The 22872-nt window shown below is 55.3% G+C and overlaps 1 protein-coding gene across 1 annotated transcript in view; it reads right to left on the bottom strand.

Moving 5' to 3' along the window:
• The window catches only part of LOC147084860 (cytochrome P450 2B9-like), a 98002-nt gene extending 75477 nt beyond the window's left edge, over positions 1–22525 (bottom strand). The window contains exons 1-3 of the mRNA XM_085979568.1: positions 22313–22525; positions 10782–10944; positions 161–310 (exon numbers count right to left, since the gene is read on the bottom strand). Of these exons, the coding sequence (XP_085835694.1) occupies positions 161–310; positions 10782–10944; positions 22313–22495 (496 nt within the window). The 5' untranslated portion in view covers positions 22496–22525. The remainder of the gene's footprint in view (positions 1–160; positions 311–10781; positions 10945–22312) is intronic.
• Between the last annotated feature and the right edge of the window lie 347 nt (positions 22526–22872).

Genomic DNA, 22872 nt, shown 5'->3' with positions numbered 1-22872 from the left:
CTCCTGTTCCTGTGTAACAGCCTCGAGGGGGCTGAACGGGCCCCTTCCTGTTCCCAAGAAGAGAGGCTACCTTCGCAATATTTTGTCGGATTAGCCCTCCTCCTCATTCCCGGCACAGCATGTTTCAATGTCAATAAGTGGTTCCCAGCGAGACCAATACCTCCTTTGTCCATAATCGCCGCCACGAGGACTCGCGCTTCCTCCGCCACTTGCTCTTCAATGCTCTTCTTCCCCATTCCGAAGTCGCGCATGATCGAGACTGAGAACCTTCGCAGCTGTTTCCAGCGCTCCCCATTCGTCGTCGTGATGCCTGTGAGAACAGTAGAAGAACCACAACATCTCGCATTTATACCGCGCCTTTAACGGAGGGAAGTACGTCTCAAGGCGCTTCACAGGAGCGTAGATCAGACATGAATTTTGACAACGAGCCGCAAAAGGAGGTATTCGGGACAGGTGACCAAAATCTGGGTCGAAGAGGTCATAGAAACATAGAAACATAGAAGATAGGAGCAGGAGTCGGCCACTCGGCCCCTCGAGCCTGTTCCGCCATTCAATGTGATCATGGCTGATCATCCAAATTCAGTACCCTGTCCCTGCCTTCTCCCCATATCCCTTGACCCCTTTAGCCTTAAGAAATATATCCAACTCCTTCTTGAATATATTTAATGAATTGGCCTCCACTGCCTTCTGTGGTAGAGAATTCCACAGGTTCACCACTCTCTGGGTGAAGAAATTCCTCCTCATCTCTGTCCTAAATGGCTTACCCCTTATCCTTAGACTGTGACCCCTGGTTCTGGACTCCCCCGACCATCGGGAACATCCTTCCTGCATCTTGTCTGTCCAGTCCTGTTAGAATTTTATAAGTTTCAATGAGATCCCCTCTCATTCTTCTAAACTCCAGCGAGTATAAGCCCAATCGACCCAATCTCTCCTCATACATCATCCCTGCCATCCCAGGTATCAGTCTGGTGAATCTTCGCTGCACTCCCTCCATGGCAAGAACATCCTTCCTCAGATAAGGCGACCAAAACTGCCCACAATACTCAAGGTGTGGTCTCACCAAGGCCCTGTACAACTGCAGCAAGACATCCTTGTTCCTCTACTCGAACCCTCTCGCTACGAAGGCCAACATACCATTTGCCTTCTTAACTGCCTGCTGCACCTGCATGCTTACCTTCAGCGACTGGTGCACAAGGACACCCAGGTCTCGTTGCACTTCCCCTTCTCCCAATCTATTGCCGTTCAGATAATAATCTGCCTTCCTGTTTTTGACACCAAAGTGGATAACCTCGCATTTATCCACATTACAGTATATTGCATCGGTTTTAAGGAACATCTTGAAGGAGGAGAGAGAGGCGGAGAGGTTTAGGGAGGGAATTCCAGAGCTCAGGGCCCCAGGCAGCTGAAGGCACGGCCGCCAATGGTGGAGCGATGGAAATCGGAGATGCGCGAGAGGCCAGAATTAGAGGAACGCAGAGATAGAGTCATAGGGGGAGCAATTCGGTGGGCTACGCCACCAGTTAACGCCTAAAGCGGGCACTCAGTGGCTTTAGCGCCACTGGCCACGCCTCCCGCGATATTTAGCTGGGGCGCTAATGGCGGCATTAGCCTGTTGCGCTGCGCCGCCACCGATGACGTCATCAGTGTGCGCAGCGCCCCGCTACCACCCCGATCGCGATATTTGGCAGCGACCGCCTCTGCAGCGCCGCTCGCTAATCGCGCCCGGTTCACGGGGCCTACCTGTGGCGGCAGTGGCGCAAATAAAGGTGGAGGTGCGGGGCGGCCGTTTTTTTCGGCGGCCGCCTGCCAGCACCTCCGTCCCCGGCCTCCTGTTCTCCGCCCGCGGCATTGCCGGCATTCTCCTCGGTGCCGGGCTCTTTTGCCGGCACTCGCGATCGCTCATCGCGCTGGGAGGAAGGCCTGCAGTACCGCAGCGCGCCGTGCCGCAGCGTGTGGCGCCGCGGCACGTTGCGCGGCGATATCGAGTTTCAGCGCCCTAAGAGGGACGCGGAGCGCCTCGAGCCTCGCCCCGTGTCCCTCTTGGGGCGCTCAAGCTGAATTTCCGGCGATCGCTGCTGCTCCGATCGCAGTGCAAAATCTGGCACCCAGGCGAGCTTGGCGCCCTGTTTGTGGCTCAACTCAATTTCTCCCCCATAGAGTCATAGGCCTAGAAATTCAGTATCGCCACGTTTGGGTCGCTACAGCTGGGCGTTCGCTAAATTTAGCGCCCGGCGCAACTTAGCGCCACCTTCGCCGAAATTGAGTTGCATCGCCCCAAGAGGTTGCTGCTGCGCTAAAGCAGGTGGTGCGCGACTATCATAAGGCGCTAAAGCCGGCGAGCCGAGGCGCTACCGCCGAGGGCGGGCGCAGCGCAGGTGCGGCGAGTTAGCGATTGCAGGCAGACACGCTGGCGCCGGTCAGCTCTTAAAGGGGGAGGGTCGATTTGGTTTGCAGCCACGCCCTGCACACTGCAGCCCTGAATCTAGGCCTGGACAGACCTGCTTCAACAACGCAACGCCCACGACCATGGAGAAGGCCAGGGAGCGAGCGCAGCGCTTCAGCGAGGGGGCCCTGAAGGTTCTGGTTGGCGCACTGGAGCGCAGGCGACCTCTCCTCTTCCCTGACAGTGGCAGGAGGTCGCTGCCCAGCGAGTGCAGGAAAGCTTGGAGGGAGGTGGCACACAGAGTGACCTCCAGCAGCATGGTCCCCAGGACACCCACGCAACGCAGAAAGAAGTTCAACGACCTCACTCGGGTTGTCAGGGTGAGTACCCTTTCCAGTATCCTCTTCATCCCTGCATGTGCAGCTCACTTTATGGCCAAAGGGTCCTGAAAGCCCCAATGCCCAGCCCTCAGCCAACACCTATGGGTCTCTCATGAATATCACATGCACATTCACCACTTTACACACTGTCAGGGCTGTTCGACCATGGGAGGCAGTGCAGCCAAGATCAGGGCTTCACACTGTCAGGGCTATTCGACCATGGGAGGCAGTGCAGCCAAGATCAGGGCTTCACACTGTCAGGGCTATTCGACCATGGGAGGCAGTGCAGGCAAGATCAGGGCTTGACACTGTCAGGGCTATTCGACCATGGGAGGCAGTGCAGGCAAGATCAGGGCTTGACACTGTCAGGGCTATTCGACCATGAGAGGCAGTGCAGGCAAGATCAGGGCTTGACACTGTCAGGGCTATTCGACCATGAGAGGCAGTGCAGGCAAGATCAGGGCTTGACACTGTCAGGGTTATTCGACCATGAGAGGCAGTGCAGGCAAGATCAGGGCTTGACACTGTCAGGCTATTCCACCATGGGAGGCAGTACAGGCAAGATCAGGGCTTGGCACTGTCAGGGCTATTTGACCATGGGAGGCAGTGCAGGCAAGATCAGGGCTTGACACTGTACTCAGAGCCCGTCCTTTCTCTCGCAGGGCAAGCTGGCCCACAATCGGAGGCAACAGCTACGGACCGGGGGAGGCCGTCCTGAGCTTAAAGACCTCACTGACCTGGAGCAGCGAGTGGAGCGGATTATTGAAGGCCGGCTGATTGGCCCCGTCGCCACTGGAGATGCCGACCGCGTTCTGGACAGCAATAGTAAGGTTATCACCTTTTTGACCTCTCCCTTTCCACTTGTGCCTCACACCAGCATCCTTTGCCACTCTCGAACCAATGCAGTGCATTGCAGCACTCATGCCTCCCTCGCTGCCGCCCTGTCCTCACTCTAAAGCAACTCTTGTACCTCCCTGCTTTCAGATGCTGATTCGCCAGGTGAGGAGGCGAGCCCTCAGGCTGGCACTGTGAGTGATTCGGAAGGCGAGGAGGAGGAAGAGGAAGCCGGACCATCAGTGCCACCCTCAGTCGAGGCAGCCCATGGCCATGATGGGGACACGTCTTCCCTGGAGGGGAGCAGGGGGGAAGGGTCTGATGACGGTGAAGCTCCGGGGCCCAGCGGGCTGCAGCAACGCGGGAGGGGTAGGGAAGCTCGGCGGCCTTCTCCCCGGAGGGTGAGTGCGGCCTCCAGTCCTGCTACGGTGAGCGCAGAGGAGGTGCGGCTCCTTGGTGAAATGGGCGCCCAGGCTGAGCGCAGGCACATTGAGCTCATGGCTGCAGTGGCAAGGATGCCTGACTCCATAGAGTCACTGGCAAGGAGTGTGCAGGAATTCGGGGCAGCACAGGCCAGGAGTCTGCAGGAATTCGGGGCAGCACAGGCCAGGAGTGTGCAGGAATTCGGGGCAGCACAGGCCAGGAGTCTGCAGGAATTCGGGGCAGCACAGGCCAGGAGTCTGCAGGACTTCGGGGCAGCACAGGCCAGGAGTCTGCAGGACTTCGGGGCAGCACAGGCCAGGAGTCTGCAGGACTTCGGGGCAGCACAGGCCAGGAGTCTGCAGGACGTCGCTGCATCACATGCGGCTTCCAGCCAAGTGCTTAGTCGTGCATTGCATTCACTGGCTGGTCTGATGCAGACACAGATCAGGGCCACACGGGCACTAACTGCTGCCACCCTCGCTGGTTCGGACAGGAATCGCCGGGGCCCTTGCCGCGCCGCAGCAGCCCAGCAGTCTGTGCTTCAGCAGATTGCTGTGCATGCTTCAGTGCTGGCCCATGCGAGTGCCAGTGTCTCGGCCGACCAGAGGTTGGCAGCATTCCTGCTGCCAACACTGTCACTCCTCCACTGCAGCTGCCACCACCCGTAGGACAGACTGCTGTCGCCCAAGCAGAGTTGGAGCAGTCAGCAGCCGGGCCCTCCAGGCCCAGAGCTGGTCCAGGCCGTCCCCCAAGGGCATCTGCCGACTCACTATCTGACCCTCAGCAGCCTTCCCCCAGCCTTGCTGCAGCCGCTGGGGTCCCATTGAGGAGGAGCTGCAGGGCGGGAAGGGGCCAATCGCGCAAGCGAGGCGGATCACCTTCGCAGGCCAAAAAGTAGGAGGTGTGGCAAAATGTTGAGTTTTTTATGAAGGCCGAGAATGTTGTGTTGAGTTTTTTATGAAGGCCGAGGATCATGGTCATTTTTGTTTAACTGTTTTTTTCATTTTCTCCAGGTTGTGAGAGCCAGTTATGTGTCTGACTGTTTTTTGGGGGGCTTCTCTGTTTTTGTTTGTCATGCGGGAAGGGCACAGAGTTTGTAAAATAAAAAATTGTCTTTATTCAGATTGTCCATGTTTGTACTTTGAACTATTTGTTGCCTTGACCACCTCAGGGTTTGCGGAGCGGCTCCATTCATGTTCTTTCAATGGCACAAGCCATTCCCTGAGAGGGGGCCTATAACCGACTTGCAATAAGCCGCCGACGGACGGCCCTTACACTTTGTGCCTCCCTCCCGTCTTGGTGCTCCTCCTCCTCCTCCTCCTCTGGTGGTCCTCCAATGTCTGCTGGCAGTGGCTGAGTCCTGAGGATAGCCAGGTTGTGCAGCATGCAGCCCACTATAACAAAATGGGAGACTCGCTCAGGCGAGTACTGTAGGGCTCCCCCGGAATGGTCCAGACAACAGAACCGTTGCTTCAGCACGCCGATTGTGTGCTCAATGATGTTCCTGGTCGCTTGATGGCTGTCATTGTATCGTTCTTCAGCAGGGGTGCTGGGCGCACGGAGCGGGGTCATCAGCTAGGTGCACAAAGGATAGCCCTTGTCCCCAAAAAGCCAGCCTCCTGGGTGAGCCGGGGCTTCGAAAATGTTTGCCACAGAAGTCTGGCGCAGGATGAAGACGTCGTGGCTGCTGCCTGGAAAGCGGGCATTGACAGCTAGTATGAGCTGCCTGTGGTCACACACCAACTGCACGTTCAGCGAATGGTAGCCCTTCTGGTTGCGGTAATCCTCGGCATTCTCTAGAGGCGCCCGCAAAGCCACATGCGTGCAGTCAGTGGCGCCCTGGACCATGGGGAAGCCCGCTATTCTTGCAAATCCCATTGCACGCTCTTGCTGCTTGTCCAGGGTCACCTGGTGGATGCAGCAATGTACCGCGAACTAGGAGATATTGGCAATGTCCCCAATAGCGGATTGGAAGGAGCCGGTGGCATAGAAGTTGAGAGCCACTGTCACCTTCACTGCCACCGACAGAGACGTCCTGCTCCTCAGCTGTGGCTGCAGCTCTCTCTGAAGCAGGTGGCAGATCTTAGTGACCACCTCCCTTTTGAATCGCAGCCTCCGAACACACTGCTCCTCAGACATGTTGAGGTATGAGAGCTGCTGGCGGTATACCCTGGGTGGGTAAGACCTCCTGTGCCGACGCCTGCTGGCCCTCCTCCGTCTGGCCATGACTGGCACTCTCTCTCGGCGTCTCTGAGCCCTTTCAATGCAATGGAGAAACCCAACGCTTCCACCCATTGCAGCCCCCATTATATGTGGCGACTCAAGGTTATGGCACTGAAAGATAAATCCAACTGCAAAGCTCTGGGCTGAAGCCAGAAGTACCTGTGCGAGCGCTGAGTCAAAGCAGAAAGCTCTCTCCCTTTGTCTCTCTCCAAACCTCTCTCTCTCACACAGAAGGAGTGGAACAAAATGGCTGCCACAAAGAATGCAGGAAGAGTCCCCTTTAAATAGCGCCCCCCCAGCCCCACAGCGACTGGGAACCGTTCCACTCAACCAGTTGCTGGGAGCGCCAGGCGGAAAGAAGGGGGGCGCCACTGAAGTTCCGGTTCGGGGGGCGCCAAGGGCGTTGCACCATGAAATGACGTCAGGATCTGCGCGCGCAGCTGAGCGGGCGCTGCGGTTTTACGCCACCGCTAATTCTTGGCTGAAGTTCGCGAGAGGCGCAGATCGCGCCGCGCCCAGGCGCTAGCCGCTTCGCGCCCCACTCCTCGCCCTCTTAAGGCGCTAGCGGCTGGCGCTACCAACTGAATTTCTAGGCCATAGAGTTATACAGCACAGAGAGAGGCCCTTCGGCCCATCGTGTCCGCGCCGGCAAATCAAGCCCTGTCTATTCTAATCCCATTTTCCAGCACTTGGTCCGTAGCCTTGTATGCTATGGCGTTTCAAGTGCTCATCTAAATGCTTCTTGAATGTTGTGAGGGTTCCTGCCTCTACCACCCTTTCAGGCAGTGAGTTCCACATTCCAACCACCCTCTGGGTGAAAAAGTTTTTCCTCAAATCCCCTCTAAACCTCCTGCCCCTTACCTTGAAACTATGCCCCCTGGTTATTGACCCCTCTACTAAGGGGAAAAGTTCCTTTCTATCTACCCTATCTATGCCCCTCATAATTCTGTACACCTCAATCAGGTCCCCCCCTCAGCCTTCTCTGCTCTAAGGAAAACAACCCCAGCCTGTCCAGTCTCTCTTCACAGCTGAAGCGCTCCAGCCCAGGTAACATCCTGGTGAATCTCCTCTGCACCCTCTCCAATGCAATCACATCCTTCCTATAGTGTGGTGGCCAGAACTGCACACAGTATTCCAGCTGTGGCCTAACTAGCGTTTTGTACAGCTCCATCATAACCTCCCTGCTCTTATATTCTATGCCTCCGCTAATGAAGGCAAGTATCCCATATGCCTTTTTAACCACCTTATCCACCTATTCTGCTGCCTTCAGGGATCTATGTACATGCACACCAAGGTCCCTCTGATCCTCTGTCCTTCCTAGGGTCCTACCATTCATTGTGGATTCCCTTGCCTTGTTAGTCCTCCCAAAATGCATCACCTCACACTTTTCAGGGTTAAATTCCATTTGCCACTGTTCCGCCCATCTGACCAACCCATCTATATCGTCCTGTAGCCTGAGGCTTCCCTCCTCGCTATTTACCACTCCACCAATTTTCGTGTCATCTGCGAACTTACTGATCATACCTCCTACATTCGTATCTGAATCATTAATGTACACTACAAACAGCAAAGGGACCCAGCACCGATCCCTGCGGTACACCACTGGACACAGGCTTCCAGTCACAAAAACAACCTTCGACCATCACTCTCTGCCTCCTGCCACGAAGCCAATTTTGGATCAAATGTGCCAAATTGCCCTGGATCCCATGGGCTCTGACCTTCTTGACCAGTCTCCCATGCGGGACTTTGTCAAAAGCCTTACTGAAGTCCATGTAGACTACATCAACTGCACTACCCTCATCCACACACCGAGTCACCCCCTCGAAAAATTCAATCAAATTGGTCAGACATGATCTCCCCCTGACAAAGCCATGCTGACAATCTCTGATTAATCCTTGCCTATCCAAGATCTTGGAGGGTTGTAGGGCTGGAGGTTACAGAGATAGGGAGGGGGCGAGGGCCATGGAGGGATTTGAACAGGAGGATGAGAATTGTAGGGGCTGGAGGAGGTTACAGAGATAGGGAAGGGGTGAGGGCCATGGAGGGATTTGAACAGGAGGATGAGAATTGTAGGGGCTGGAGGAGGTTACAGAGATAGGAAAGGGGCGAGGGCCATGGAGGGATTTGAACAGGAGGATGAGAATTGTAGGGGCTGGAGGAGGTTACAGAGATAGGGAGGGGGCGAGGGCCATGGAGGGATTTGAACAGGAGGATGAGAATTGTAGGGGCTGGAGGAGGTTACAGAGATAGAGAGGGGGCGAGGGCCATGGAGGGATTTCAACAGGAGGATGAGAATTGTAGGGGCTGGAGGAGGTTACAGAGATAGGGAGGGGGCGAGGGGCCATGGAGGGATTTGAACAGGAGGATGAGAATTGTAGGGGCTGGAGGAGGTTACAGAGATCGGGAGGGGGTGAGGGCCATGGAGGGATTTGAACAGGAGGATGAGAATTGTAGGGGCTGGAGGAGGTTACAGAGATAGGGAGGGGGCGAGGGGCCATGGAGGGATTTGAACAGGAGGATGAGAATTGTAGGGGCTGGAGGAGGTTACAGAGATAGGGAGGGGGCGAGGGGCCATGGAGGGATTTGAACACGAGGGTGATTTCAGAGCTTCGGGCTGCAGAGGAACCTCTTAGCCCCATAATCCAGGCCCACACTCCCCCGGTGCCAGTACTGAGGGAGCGCTGCACTGTCGGAGGTAGATGTATATACTCTAGGACTTGAGCTGCATAAACCAGGCCCACACTCGCCGGTGCCAGTACTGAGGGAGCGCTGCACTGTCGGAGGTAGATGTATATACTCTAGGACTTGAGCTGCATAAACCAGGCCCACACTCGCCGGTGCCAGTACTGAGGGAGCGCTGCACTGTCGGAGGTAGATGTATATACTCTAGGACACGAGCCCCACAATCCAGTCCCATACTCCCCGGTGCCAGTACTGAGGGAGTGCTGCACTGTCGGGGGTAGATGTATATACTGTAGGACTCGAGCCCCATAATCCAGGCCCACACTCTCCGGTGCCAGTACTGAGGGAGCGCTGCACTGTCGGAGGTAGATGTATATACTCTAGGACTTGAGCTGCATAAACCAGGCCCACACTCGCCGGTGCCAGTACTGAGGGAGCGCTGCACTGTCGGAGGTAGATGTATATACTCTAGGACACGAGCCCCACAATCCAGTCCCATACTCCCCGGTGCCAGTACTGAGGGAGTGCTGCACTGTCGGGGGTAGATGTATATACTGTAGGACTCGAGCCCCATAATCCAGGCCCACACTCTCCGGTGCCAGTACTGAGGGAGCGCTGCACTGTCGGAGGTAGATGTATATACTCTAGGACTCGAGCCCCATAATCCAGGCCCACACTCCCCGGTGCCAGTACTGAGGGAGCGCTGCACTGTCGGAGGTAGATGTATATACTCTAGGACTCGAGCCCCATAATCCAGGCCCACACTCCCCGGTGCCAGTACTGAGGGAGCGCTGCACTGTCGGAGGTAGATGTATATACTCTAGGACTGGAGCCCCATAATCCAGGCCCACACTCCCCGGTGCCAGTATTGAGGGAGCGCTGCACTGTCGGAGGTAGATGTATATACTCTAGGACTCGAGCCCCATAATCCAGGCCCACACTCCCCGGTGCCAGTACTGAGGGAGCGCTGCACTGTCGGAGGTAGATGTATATACTCTAGGACTCGAGCCCCATAATCCAGGCCCACACTCTCCGGTGCCAGTACTGAGGGAGTGCTGCACTGTTGGAGGTAGATGTATATGCTCTAGGACTCGAGCCCCATAATCCAGGCCCACACTCCCCGGTGCCAGTACTGAGGGAGCACTGCACTGTCGGAGGTAGATGTATATACTCTAGGACTCGAGCCCCATAATCCAGGCCCACACTCCCCGGTGCCAGTACTGAGGGAGCGCTGCACTGTCGGAGGTAGATGGATATACTCTAGGACTCGAGCCCCATAATCCAGGCCCACACTCCCCAGTGCCAGTACTGAGGGAGCGCTGCACTGTCGGAGGTAGATGTATATACTCTAGGACTCGAGCCCCATAATCCAGGCCCACACTCCCCGGTGCCAGTACTGAGGGAGCGCTGCACTGTCGGAGGTGGATGTATATACTCTAGGACTCGAGCCCCATAATCCAGGCCCACACTCCCCAGTGCCAGTACTGAGGGAGTGCTGCACTGTCGGAGGGGTCGTCTTTCGGGATGAGACATTAAACCGAGGCCCCGTCTGCCCTCACAGGTGGATGTTGAAGATCCCGCGACCGGGAGAGTTCTGGGACCCAACCTTCGTCCTTCGAGCCAACACCGCCCAAATATACGGTTACCGGCCCTAGCTGATAGTGAGATGTGCTCGAAGAGCCGCCATTTCGGCCAACACAGCAACGACGACTATATCTCACCATGATCTTGTCGGCAATAATGGGGCCTCAGGGGTTTCGTAAAGGCCTGAAAGGAGCCCGCCCGCGTACTTTGAGGCAGATGGGACAACCACGCAGAACCCCCCCACACTCCGGTCCCACGACCCCTGAACTCACCGTAGGTCTCCGTCCAATGCGCGTTGGCCTCCAGGCGCGCGCGCCCTCCGAAGCTGTTGGCACGCTCCAGAAACGCCTCCCGCAGCACCGCGTAACCCTGGAGGATGACGGCCGGCCGCCGGCCAAACCACACGGTGAAGACCGGCCCGTGCTTCTCGCTCAACTGCAGGAGTGGCAAATAGACAGGGTCAAAGGGTCAGCCCGTGCGAGCTGGTGTTGTATACTGGAAGGTTTACTCTCTATCTAACCCCGTACTGTGCCTGCCCTGGGAGTGTTTGATGGGACAGTGTAGAGGAAGCTTTACTCTGTATCTAACCCTGTACTGTACCTGCCCTGGGAGTGTTTGATGGGACAGTGTAGAGGGAGATTTACTCGGTGTGTAACCCCGTGCTGTACCTGCCCTGGGAGTGTTTGATGGGACAGTGTAGAGGGAGCTTTACTCTGTATCTAACCCCGTGCTGTACCTGCCCTGGGAGTGTTTGATAGGACAGTGCAGAGGGAGCTTTACTTTGTATCTAACCCTGTGCTGTACCTGCCCTGGAGTGTTTGATGGGACAGTGTAGAGGGAGCTTTACTCTGTATCTAACCCCGTGCTGTACCTGCCCTGGGAGTGTTTGATGGGACAGTGTAGAGAGAGCTTTACTCTGTATCTAACCCCGTGCTGTACCTGCCCTGGGAGTGTTTGATGGGACAGTGTAGAGGAAGCTTTACTCTGTAATTAACCCCATGCTGTACCTGTCCTGGGAGTGTTTGATGGGACAGTGTAGAGGGAGCTTTACTCTGTATCTAACCCCGTGCTGTACCTGCCCTGGGAGTGTTTGATGGGACAGTGTAGAGGGAGCTTTACTCGGTGTGTAACCCCGTGCTGTACCTGCCCTGGGAGTGTTTGATGGGACAGTGTAGAGGGAGCTTTACTCTGTATCTAACCCCATGCTGTACCTGCCCTGGGAGTGTTTGATGGGACAGTGCAGAGGGAGCTTTACTCTGTATCTAACACGTGCTGTACCTGCCCTGGGAGTGTTTCATGGGACAGTGTAGAGGGAGCTTTACTCTGTATCTAACCTGTGCTGTACCTGCCCTGGGAGTGTTTGATGGGACAGTGTAGAGGGAGCTTTACTCTGTATCTAACCCATGCTGTACCTGCCCTGGGAGTGTTTGATGGGACAGTGTAGAGGGAGCTTTACTCTGTATCTAACCCGTGCTGTACCTGCCCTGGGAGTGTTTTATGGGAGAGTGTAGAGGGAGCTTTACTCTGTATCTAACACGTGTTGTACCTGCCCTGGGAGTGTTTGATGGGACAGTGTAGAGGGAGCTTTACTCTGTATCTAACCCCGTGCTGTACCTGCCCTGGGAGTGTTTGATGGGACAGTGTAGAGGGAGCTTTACTCTGTATCTAACCCCGTGCTGTACCTGCCCTGGGAGTGTTTGATGGGACAGTGTAGAGGGAGCTTTACTCTGTATCTAACCCCGTGCTGTACCTGCCCTGGGAGTGTTTGATGGGACAGTGTAGAGGGAGCTTTACCCTGTATCTAACCCGTGCAGTACCTGCCCTGGGAGTGTTTGATGGGACAGTGTAGGGGGAGCTTTACTCTGTATCTAACCCCATGCTGTACCTGCCCTGGGAGTGTTTGATGGGACAGTGTAGAGAGAGCTTTATTCTGTATCTAACCCCGTGCTGTACCTGCCCTGGGAGTGTTTGATGGGGACAGTGTAGAGGGAGCTTTACTCTGTATCTAACCCTGTGCTGTACCTGCCCTGGGAGTGTTTGATGGGACAGTGTAGAGGGAGCTTTACTCTGTATCTAACCCGTGCTGTACCTGCCCTGGGTGCGTTTGATGGGACAATGTAGAGGGAGCTTTACTCTGTATCTAACCCTGTGCTGTACCTGCCCTGGGAGTGTTTGATGGGACAGTGTAGAGGGAGTTTTACTTTGTATCTAACCCGTGCTGTACCTGCCCTGGGAGTGTTTGATGGGACAGTGTATGGGGAGCTTTACTCGCTATCTAACTCATGCTGTACCTGCCCTGGGAGTGTTTGATGGGACAGTGTAAAGGGAGCTTTACTCTGTATCTAACCCGTGCTGTCCCTGCCCTGGGAGTGTTTGATGGGACAGTGTAGAGGGAGCTTTACTCTGTATCTAACCCCGTGCTGTACCTGCCATGGGAGTGTTTGATGAGACAGTGAAGAGGGAGCTTTGCTCTGTATCTAACCCCGTGCTGTACCTTGTAGTGATCAATAACATGTCATTCTGTGGTGGACACTAGGTGGAGCAGGAGAGCTGTATATAGCTGTATGTGTAAGACTACACTACCCAGCTATATATTATACTTGCTGGAGTGCCCGGTGGTGCCGAGGCTTTTTCGAGGGCATGTTGTTGTTGGAAGAGAGAGAGCGACTGGGGGGAAAGAGAGGGAGCGACTGGGGGGGAAGAGAGAGAGCGACTGGGGGGGAAGAGAGAGAGCGACTGGGGGGGAAGAGAGAGAGCGACGGGGGGGGAAGAGAGAGAGCGACTGGGGGGGAAGAGAGAGAGCGACTGGGAAGGGGGGAAGGAGGGGGGGGAAGGAGGGGGAAGGAGGGGGGCAAGGTGGGGGGAAGGAGCGGGGGAGAGGAGGAGGGAAGGGGGTGAAGGGGGAGGGGGGAAGGAGGGGGGAAGGGGGGGAAGGAGGGGGGGAGGGGGAAGGGGAAGGGGGAGAGAGAGCGCGACTGGGGGGGGAGGGGGGAAGGGGAGGTGGGAGGAAGGGGAAAGGAGGGGAGGGGGGAGGAGGGGGAGGAGGGAGGAGGGGAGGAGGAGGGTGGGGAGGAAGGGAGGGTGGAAGGGGGGAGGAAGGGGGGGAGGGGAGGGAGGGAAGGGAAGGGGGGGGAGGGGGGAGTGGGAGAGGAGGGGAGGGGGAGAGGGGAGGGGAGGGGGTGGGGGAGAGGGGAGGGGTGGGGGAGAGGGGAGGGGTGGAGGAGGTGGGGGAAGGAGGGGGGGGAGAAAGGGAGTGGGGGAGCCAGCAGAGCCTCTCCCCACTGCCGGCGATGGCTCCGCTGAGCTCTGTGCCGCCCCACGCACTGACATGCCGAGCGCAGCGCCCCGGTGAGCCCGAGCCCCGCCCTCCCGAGACCGGGCCTGAGACGGCCGATTGCGGCTGGCCGGGCCCGGTTGCCTTGGTAACCCTCCTCCCCTCTCTGCCTCCCGATCTCCGGGCCTGGGCCTGAGATGGCTGATTGCGGCTGGCCGGGCCCGGTTGCCTTGGTAACCCTCCTCCCCTCTCCGCCTCCCGATCTCCGGGCCTGGGCCTGAGACGGCCGATTGCGGCTGGCCGGGCCCGGTTGCCTTGGTAACCCTCCTCCCCTCTCCGCCTCCCGATCTCCGGGCCTGGGCCTGAGACGGCCGATTGTGGCTGGCCGGGCCCGGTTGCCTTGGTAACCCTCCTCCCCTCTCCGCCTCCCGATCTCCGGGCGTGGGCCTGAGCGGCCGATTGCGGCTGGCGAGCCCGGTTGCCGGGGTAACCCTCTCCACTCCCCCTCCCCTCCCGAGCCCCGCCGCCCCCCCCCTGAATGAAGCGCGAGGAGGTTGCAGTGAGCCCAGCCAGCCTTTACCAAAATGGCTGGCCGCTGGTTCGGAATCGGGCCCAGCGGGGGTGGGTGGGGGGGTGAGGGGTGGGAGGAGCTTGCCACAAAACAATTGCCTAGGGTCCAGCATGGCTGGCAACAGACGCCCAGGCTTCGAGGCCTACCTGCGAAAATGGGGAAAGGTAGGAAAATTAATGAGATTAGATAAAAGATTTAGAAAGTAATTAACTTTTTTTAAAAACAATATGGGCTAAAAATTCAGTTTGGGGCGCCAAGCTCGCCTGGGCGCTGGAATTACCGCTGCGCGCGGAGCCACTTGCGCCATCGGGATATTCAGTTTCTGCGCCCCAAATGGAAGCCGGCCGCTAAACGAGGCGCCCCGCTTGGGGCGCTGAAACTGAATATCGGCGCGCAAAGTGCCGCAGCGCCACCCGCTACGGCACGGCATGCAGCGGTACTGCAGGCCTTCCTCCCACTGTTAAGGGGGAGGTGCCTGCAACAGCGCGATCCCCGCTCGCGAGTGCCGGCAAATGAGCCCGGCACCAAGGAGAAGTGCCGGGCTCTCGGGAAACAGCCGGCAATGCCGCGGTGGGGGGGGGGCTGTAGGAGGCCGGGGACGGCGGTGCGGGCAGGCGGCCGCCGAAAAAGCGGCCGGCCGCACCTCCACCTTAACTCGCTCCACTACCGCCACAGGTTGGCCCCTGTGTACCGGTCGCTATTTGCAGCCGGCGCTGAAGAGGCGGGCGCGACCTAATATGGCGGTCGGGGTGGTAGCGGGGCGCTGCGCACACCGATGACGTCATCGGTGGCGGCGCAGCACTACAGGCTAACGCCGCCATTAGCGCCCCGCTAAATATCGCGGTGGTTGTGGCCAGTGGCGCTAAAGCCTCTGAGTGGCCTCTTTGGGCGCAAACTGGTGGCGCAAGCAACTGAATTTCTAGGCCTATGTGTTTTAAAAGCAACTTTTTTTTTAAAGACACAGAAAGCGGGAAAAAGAAATGAAAAGTTTGGAATCAAAATGGCGGCGACTCACCTCGGTTCAGAACGATAAGGCCCGCCCACACACGCTCCGATTGGTCGACCGTCAGGTCACCGAAGCGTAGGATTGGTCAATCGTCCCGTCACTCGACTCTAGGAGGGCTCGCCCGCAAGCGCCAGGAACCCGCCCCTGCCATGCAGCGATTGGTCGACCATCGGGTCGCTCGACCGTACGCTTGGTCGACCTCGACGTCACTCGATGCTAATGAGCGGATAATGAGCAGAATGTTGAATGTTTTTTGGATACTGCGGGCGCAACTTTTGTCTCGCTGAAACGTAAATACGCTTATGACAGTTCTGGAATCGTAAGCTTTCTTTCGATGTAACACACGTGTAGGTACGCTCTATAACTTTCGAGTTTATACAATACAGACAGACAGACGGAATGACAGACAGACAGATGTATCCTTTTATATGTATAAATATAGATAGAAAGATATATATATATACTTGCTGGAGTGCCCGGCGGTGCCGAGGCTTTTTCGAGGGCATGTTGTTGTTGGAAGAGCGAGAGAGAGAGCGCGACTGGGGGGAAGAGAGAGAGCGACTGGGGGGAAGAGAGAGAGCGACTGGGGGGAAGAGAGAGAGTGACTGGGGGAAGAGAGAGAGCGTGACTGGGGGGAAGGGGGGGAAGGGAAGGGGGCGGAAGGGAAGGGGGAAGGGAAGGGAAGGGGGGGTAGGGAAGGGAAGGGGGGAAGGGAAGGGCGGGGGGAAGGGAAGGGGGGAAGGGAAGGGGGAAGGGAAGGGGGGAAGGGAAGGGGGAGGGGGAGGGAAGAGGGAGGAAGGGAAGGGGGAAGGGAAGGGGGGAAGGGAAGGGGGGTGAAGGGAAGGGGGGGTGGAGGGAAGGGGGGGAAGGGAAGGGGAAAGGAAGGGGGAAGGGGGGGAAAGGGGGGGAGGAAAGGGGAGAAGGGGGTGGAGAAGTGGGGGGAAAGGGGAGGGAGGGGGGAAAGGGGAGGGGGGAAAGGGGAGGGGGGGAAAGGGGAGGGGGGGAAAGGGGAGGGGGAAAGGGGAGGGGGGAAGGGGAGGGGAGGGGGAAGGGGAGGGGAGGGGGGGAAAGGGGAGGGGGTGGAAAGGGGAGGGGGGAAAGGGGAGGGGAGGGGGGAGGAAGGGGAGGGGAGGAGGAAGGGGAGGGGGGAAAGGGGAGGTGGGGAGGGGGAGGAAGGGGAGGGGAGGAAGGGGGGAGGGAGGGGGGAGGGAGAGAGGGAGGGAGGGAGAGGGGGAAGGGAGGGGGGCAGGGAAGAGGGGGGCAGGGAAGAGGGGGGCAGGGAGAGAGGGGGGAGGGAGAGGGAGGGGAGAGAGAGGGAGGGGAGAGAGGGGGGGAGAGAGAGGGAGGGAGGGGGAAGGAGAGAGGGAAGGAGGAAGAAACCGGGCAGCCCAGACTAAAGATGGCGCTGTTCGGGCCCACATTGAAGTTCCGCCATGATCAAAGATGGCGTCACGAGGAAATTTTTATTTATTCTGTCTTATTAAGCATCAGGCCCCGCCCACACACGCCATAGGATTGGTCAACCATCACATGACGGGGGAGACCGAAGGGGGGTGGGTGAGGGGTGGGAGGAGCTTGCCACAAAACAATTGCCTAGGGTCCAGCATGGCTGGCAACAGACGCCCAGGCTTAGAGGCCTACCTGCAAAAATGGGGAAAGGTAGGAAAATTAATGAGATTAGATAAAAGATTTAGAAAGTAATTAACTTTTTTTTAAAACAATTTCTGAAAATAATTAACTTTTTTTAAAAAGAATTTCTGTTTTCAAAGGAACTTTTTTTTTAAAGGCGCAGAAAGCGGGGATAAGAAATGAAAAGTTTGGAATCAAGATGGCGGCGACTCACCTCGGTTCAGAACGATAAGGCCCGCCCACACACGCACCGATTGGTGGACCGTCAGGTCACCGAAGCGTAGGATTGGTCAATCGCCCCGTCACTCGACCGTAGGAGGGCCCGCCCGCACGCACCAGGAACCCGCCGTACGATTGGTCGACCTCGACGTCACTCGATGCTAATGAGCGGATAATGAGCGGAATGTTGAACGTTTTTTGGATACTGCGGGCGCAATTTTTGTCCGGCCGAAACGTAAATACACTTAGGACGGTTCTGGAATCATCAGCTTTCTTTCGATGTAACACACGTGTAGGTACGCTCTATAACTTTTGAGTTTATTCAATACAGACAGACGGAATGACAGACAGACAGATGTATCCTTTTTATTATATATATAGAATAAGACTACATTACCCATGAGGCTAGGCTACCCACAAGGCAGCAGTCAAGATGGAAGCCTCCACAGATACTGAACCTAGTCCACATGTGCTCAATAAAAGTGTCTAGCAAAAGCTAGCTGTGTTCATAATAAGAATGTCTATTAATTAATGAACATAAGATGGTACCAGGGTGGTGAAGATCTGCTGAAAATTGTGAAAAGCGACATGGAGAATTTGAAGCCACCAGAGCGTTTGAATCTCACAGAAAAAATCGACTACAATTGGCAGACTTTTAAACAGCAATTCGAACTCTACATTGCAGCCATCGGATTCGGTACGAAGCCAGATGCAAGGAAGATAGCGTTGCTGCTTACGGTTGCAGGCCCACAGGCGATAGAGGTATTTAATACATTTGTATTTAATCCAGAGGAGAACAGAGACAAATTAGAAGATGTGCTACAGAAATTTGATGCACATTGCTCTCCCAAAAAGAATGAGACCTATGAAAGATACATCTTCCGTTCTCGGACACAGCAACAAAATGAGACTTTTGTTAGCTTTATAACTGATCTGAAACTGAAAGCACAGACATGTAATTTCTCTGAGCTCAAAGCATCCATGATTCGTGACCAGATTGTGTTTAGTATTCATGATAAAAAAGTCAGGGAACGTCTGTTGAGAGAAACCGAACTAAATTTGGAAAATGTGGTGAAAATATGCCAAGCCAGCGAGCTAGCTCGAAAGCATGCACAGACTTTCAGTGAAATCAATAATGATGCGATTGTAATGAGTGAAAATGCTGCTGTCGGTGCTGTGTCCTATAAGGGGAAGAAACATGGGCAGAACAGAAATGAAAAGCAATCGGAGGATGAAATTTTTAATTGTAAACGCTGTGGTTACAAACACCAGTTAAGACAATGCCCAGCGTTTGGAAAAATGTGCACAAAGTGTAATGGAAAGAATCACTTTGCCAAACAATGCTTTTCAAAAGTAAAAATGACGAAAGGGCAACGAGTTAATGTGATTGAGGACACTGATTTAAGTGAGACATTTTTTGTAGGAATGGTGTCATGTGACGATATCAAAAAAGATACAGAAAATGTGCAGCCCTCAGAAATAGACAATGCTGAACATAAAGTCAATGCAGTAAAAGTGGACAAATGGATGATCCCACTGCAGATAAATGGAGCATTAGTTGCATTGAAACTGGATACTGGGGCAAAAGCAAACTTAATCAGTATGAGTGACATAAAAAATATGAAAGAAAAGCCCAAAATATAGAAAAAGTCAGTACTACTGAAGAGCTATAATGGACAGAAAATAGATAGCTTAGGTGTATGCAGACTTAAAGTGACAGTCAAAGACAAAGTGCATCATCTCATGTTTTCTGTTGTGGCTGAAAGACTTGATTCGATACTAGGTGACAAAGCTTGTGAAGACTTAGAACTGGTCAAGAGAGTCTACCGTATAAACTGTGCCATAAGCAGACCAGATGACTCAGGTGATGAAGCAGAGAGCCCATCAAGGATGAAAAGGCCAAAGGGTATCCATGTCTTCAAAAAGCCTAGTTTCTCCAAGAAGAAAGAAAAAGACTTTAAGGTCAAAGAGAAGCCAAAGGAAGAAAAGCACAAAGAGGAAAAACACAAGGAGAAAAAGTCCAAAGATATAACCGCAGCAGATGTTGTTAAGCAGTGGAAAGAGAAAAAGAAAAAGAAGAAGCCTGCACCAGAGCAGGAAGCAGTTCTGGTGGATACTCCTTCTTCCCTCAGGCCAATCTTTGGTGTTCCATTAGCCGAGGCTGCTGAGAGGACTATGCTGTATGATGGGATCCAGCTGCCAGCAGTTTTTCGAGAGTGCATTGACTACATTGAGAGTTATGGCATGAAGAGTGAAGGAAACACTGAAACCCTCTCCAAGCAAAGATTGCAAGGAGACCTCAATCTATACAAGAGCAGATTGATGACAATGCTGCAACTGCATCTTGTCATTCACCGCCAGAACAATCTCATGAAGACACATCAGACTTACCCGTGTTGAGAAGATCCACACGTGAAATAAAAGAGCCTGATAGACTTAATCTTTGAGTACAATGTAAAGCTTTGAAAATGTGTTGACTGTTTTGAAAATGTTTATGTTTATAGAGCACTAACAAAAGTGTTACTGATATTATCTTTATTGTTTTCTTTGAAAGTTGATTGATATTGATTTTGTTAAACCTCAAAGAAAGGAGGATGTAGTGATCAATAACATGTCATTCTGTGGTGGACACTAGGTGGAGCAGGAGAGCTGTATCTATATATATAAATCGGTACTTCTGTCATTCTGTCTATCTGTCTATCTGTCTGTCATTGCGTGTGCGTTGCGGGTATGCACTCGAAAGTTACAGGGCGTACCTACGCGCGCGTTACCTCCAAAGAAAGCTTACGCTTCCGAGACGGTTTTAAGCGTATTTACGTTTCGGCCGGGCTAAAATTGCGCCCGCGGTATCCCAAAAACCTTCAACATTCCGCTCATTAGCATCTCATTATCCGCTCATTAGCGACAGAGTGACCTCGAGCTCGACCAATCGTACGCCGGGTTGCTGGCGTGTGCCGCCGGGCCAATCGGTGCGCGTGTGGCCGGGCTTTATCGTTCTGAACCGAGGTGAGTCGCCGCCATCTTGATTCCAAACTTTTCCTTTCTTTTTCCCGCTTTCTGCGTCTTAAAAAAAAACGTTGCTTTTAAAACACATATTGTTTAAAAAAAAAATGATTTAGAAAGTAATTAACTTATCTAATCTCATTAATTTTCCTACCTTTCCCCGTTTTTCCCGGTAGGCCTAGAGGCCTCGGCGTCTCCTCCGCACCCACGCCCGAGCTAGGCACCTCCCGGCCCCACTCGAAGGCTGGAGGGCCGAGCCCTCAGCCCAGCGCCGCTAGGGTGAGCGCGCAGCAGGAGCTGAGACGTCTCTCTCTGCCGGGGGCTTACTGAGCGTCCAGCGTTACCCTGGCAACGGGCGCAATCGGCGGTCTTCACCTCGGGGGGAGGGGGGGGCCGCGCGCGCAGCAGGAGCAGCTGAAACGCGGCGTCTCTCTCTCTGGCTTGGTCAGCGTCACGGTTGCCCTGGCAACCGGGCCCGCCGGCCGAGAGAGACGCCGCGTCTCAGCTCCTGCTGCGCGCGCAATCGGCGGTCTTCACCTCCGGGGGGGGGGTCGCGACCCTCGGGGGGGCGCCCGCCGCCCTCCCTCCCCCTCCCTCCCTCCATCCCCCCCGCCCTTCCCCCCTTGCCCTCCCTTCCCCCCTCCCTCCCTTCCTCCCCCCCCGCCCTCCCTCCCCCTCCTCCCGCCCTCTCCTTCCCCGCCCTCCCTTCCCCTCCCTCCCCTCCCCTCACCCCCCACCCTCCCTTCCCCTCCCCTGCCCTCCCTTCCCCCCCTCCCCTCCCTTCCTTCCCCCCCTCCCCTCCCCCGCCCTCCCTTCCCCGCCCTCCCCCCTCCCTCCCTTCCCCGCCCTCCCCCTCCCCCCTCCTCCCCTCCCCCCCCCGCCCTCCCTTCCCCTCCCCCTCCCCTCCCTCCCCTCCCCCTCCCCTCCCCTCCCTCTCTTCCCCACACCCCTCCCCTCCCTCTCTTCCCCCCAGGTCGCTCTCTCTCTTCCCCCCAGTCGCGCTCTCTCTTCCCCCCAGTCGCTCTCTCTCTTCCCCCCAGTCGCTCTCTCTCTCTCTCTTCCAACAACAACATGCCCTCGAAAAAGCCTCGGCACCGCCGGGCACTTCAGCTAGTATCTGTATGTATAAGACTACACTACCCAGCTATATATTATATTAAGACTACATTACCCTTGAGGCTAGGCTACCCACAAGGCAGCAGTCAAGATGGAAGCCTCCACAGATACTGAACCTAGTCAACATGTGCTCAATAAAAGTGTCTAGCAAAAGCTAGCTGTGTTCATAATAAGAATGTCTATTTATTAATGAACAGAACATACCTGACCTAGGAAGTGTTTGATGAGACAGTGAAGAGGGAGCTTTACTCTGTATCTAACCCCATGCTGTACCTGCCCTGGGAGTGTTTGATGGGACAGTGTAGAGGGAGCTTTACTCTGTATCTAACCCCATGCTGTACCTGCCCTGGGAGTGTTTGATGGGGACAGTGTAGAGGGAGCTTTACTCTGTATCTATCCCCGTGCTGTACCTGCCCTGGGAGTGTTTGATGGGACAGTGTAGAGGGAGCTTTACTCTGTATCTATCCCCATGCTGTACCTGCCCTGGGAGTGTTTGATGGGACAGTGCAGAGGGAGCTTTACTCTGTATCTAACCCCATGCTGTACCTGCCCTGGGAGTGTTTGATGGGACAGTGTAGAGGGAGCTTTACTCTGTATCTAACCCGTGCTGTACCTGCCCTGGGAGTGTTTGATGGGACAGCATAGAGGGAGCTTTACTCTGTATCTAACCCCGTGCTGTACCTGCCGTGGGAGTGTTTGATGGGACAGTGTAGAGGGAGCTTTACTCTGTATCTAACCCGTGCTGTACCTGCCCTGGGAGTGTTTGATGGGACAGTGTAGAAGGAGCTTTACTCTGTATCTAACCCTGTGCTGTACCTGCCCTGGGGGTGTTTGATGGGACAGTGTAGAGGGAGCTTTATTCTGTATCTAACCCCGTGCTGTACCTGGCCTGGGAGTGTTTGATGGGACAGTGTGGAGGTAGATTTACTCGGTATCTAACCCCAAAGGCCTGTTTCGCGCTCAGCCCCACCCTCCCTTCTCCTACCTGCAGCAGGGAGCGATGGAGATTCCGCCAGTCCAGCTGCAGTGAGTTTCCCAGCAGCGGCAGCGCTGGTGGCCCCGGGGGGAGCCTCTGGTGTTGGGGTGATGTCCCCGGCAACAGCAGCAGAAGCAGCCAGCCCAGGCAGAGCAGCAGTAGCACGGTGCTTGGGAGCAGCTCCAGCTCCATGGCTTCTGGCAACGGACTGTCGCGGAACCAGCTCCGCAGGGGGGAGGTTCAGACAGAGAGAGGGAGAGATAGGTGGAAAGGTGCATTGCAGTCCCCATGATTGGTGGCAGGTAACACGTTGCAGAGTGAGAGGAACTGGAACTGAGCCTCTCAATGAGAAATCATGCCCAGCAGGACATTCACCTGAGGGATTGAGAGAGAGAGAGAGACAGAGAGAGAGAGACAGAGAGAGAGAGACAGAGAGAGAGAGTGAGCGAGAGAGACAGAGAGAGAGAGACAGAGAGAGAGAGAGAGACAGAGAGAGAGCGAGAGAGACACAACCTGAGGACTGTTTAAAAGTAAGACTGTTTAAAATTAATATTGAACGTACCAAATGA

This window comes from Somniosus microcephalus, unplaced genomic scaffold (genome assembly GCF_052327205.1).
Source record: "Somniosus microcephalus isolate GS21.2 unplaced genomic scaffold, FLI_Smic_1.0 unresolved_chr9, whole genome shotgun sequence".
NCBI lineage: Eukaryota > Metazoa > Chordata > Chondrichthyes > Squaliformes > Somniosidae > Somniosus > Somniosus microcephalus.
The sequence above is the reverse complement of the archived record's forward strand: the minus strand, read 5'-3'. Positions and strand labels throughout refer to the sequence as shown.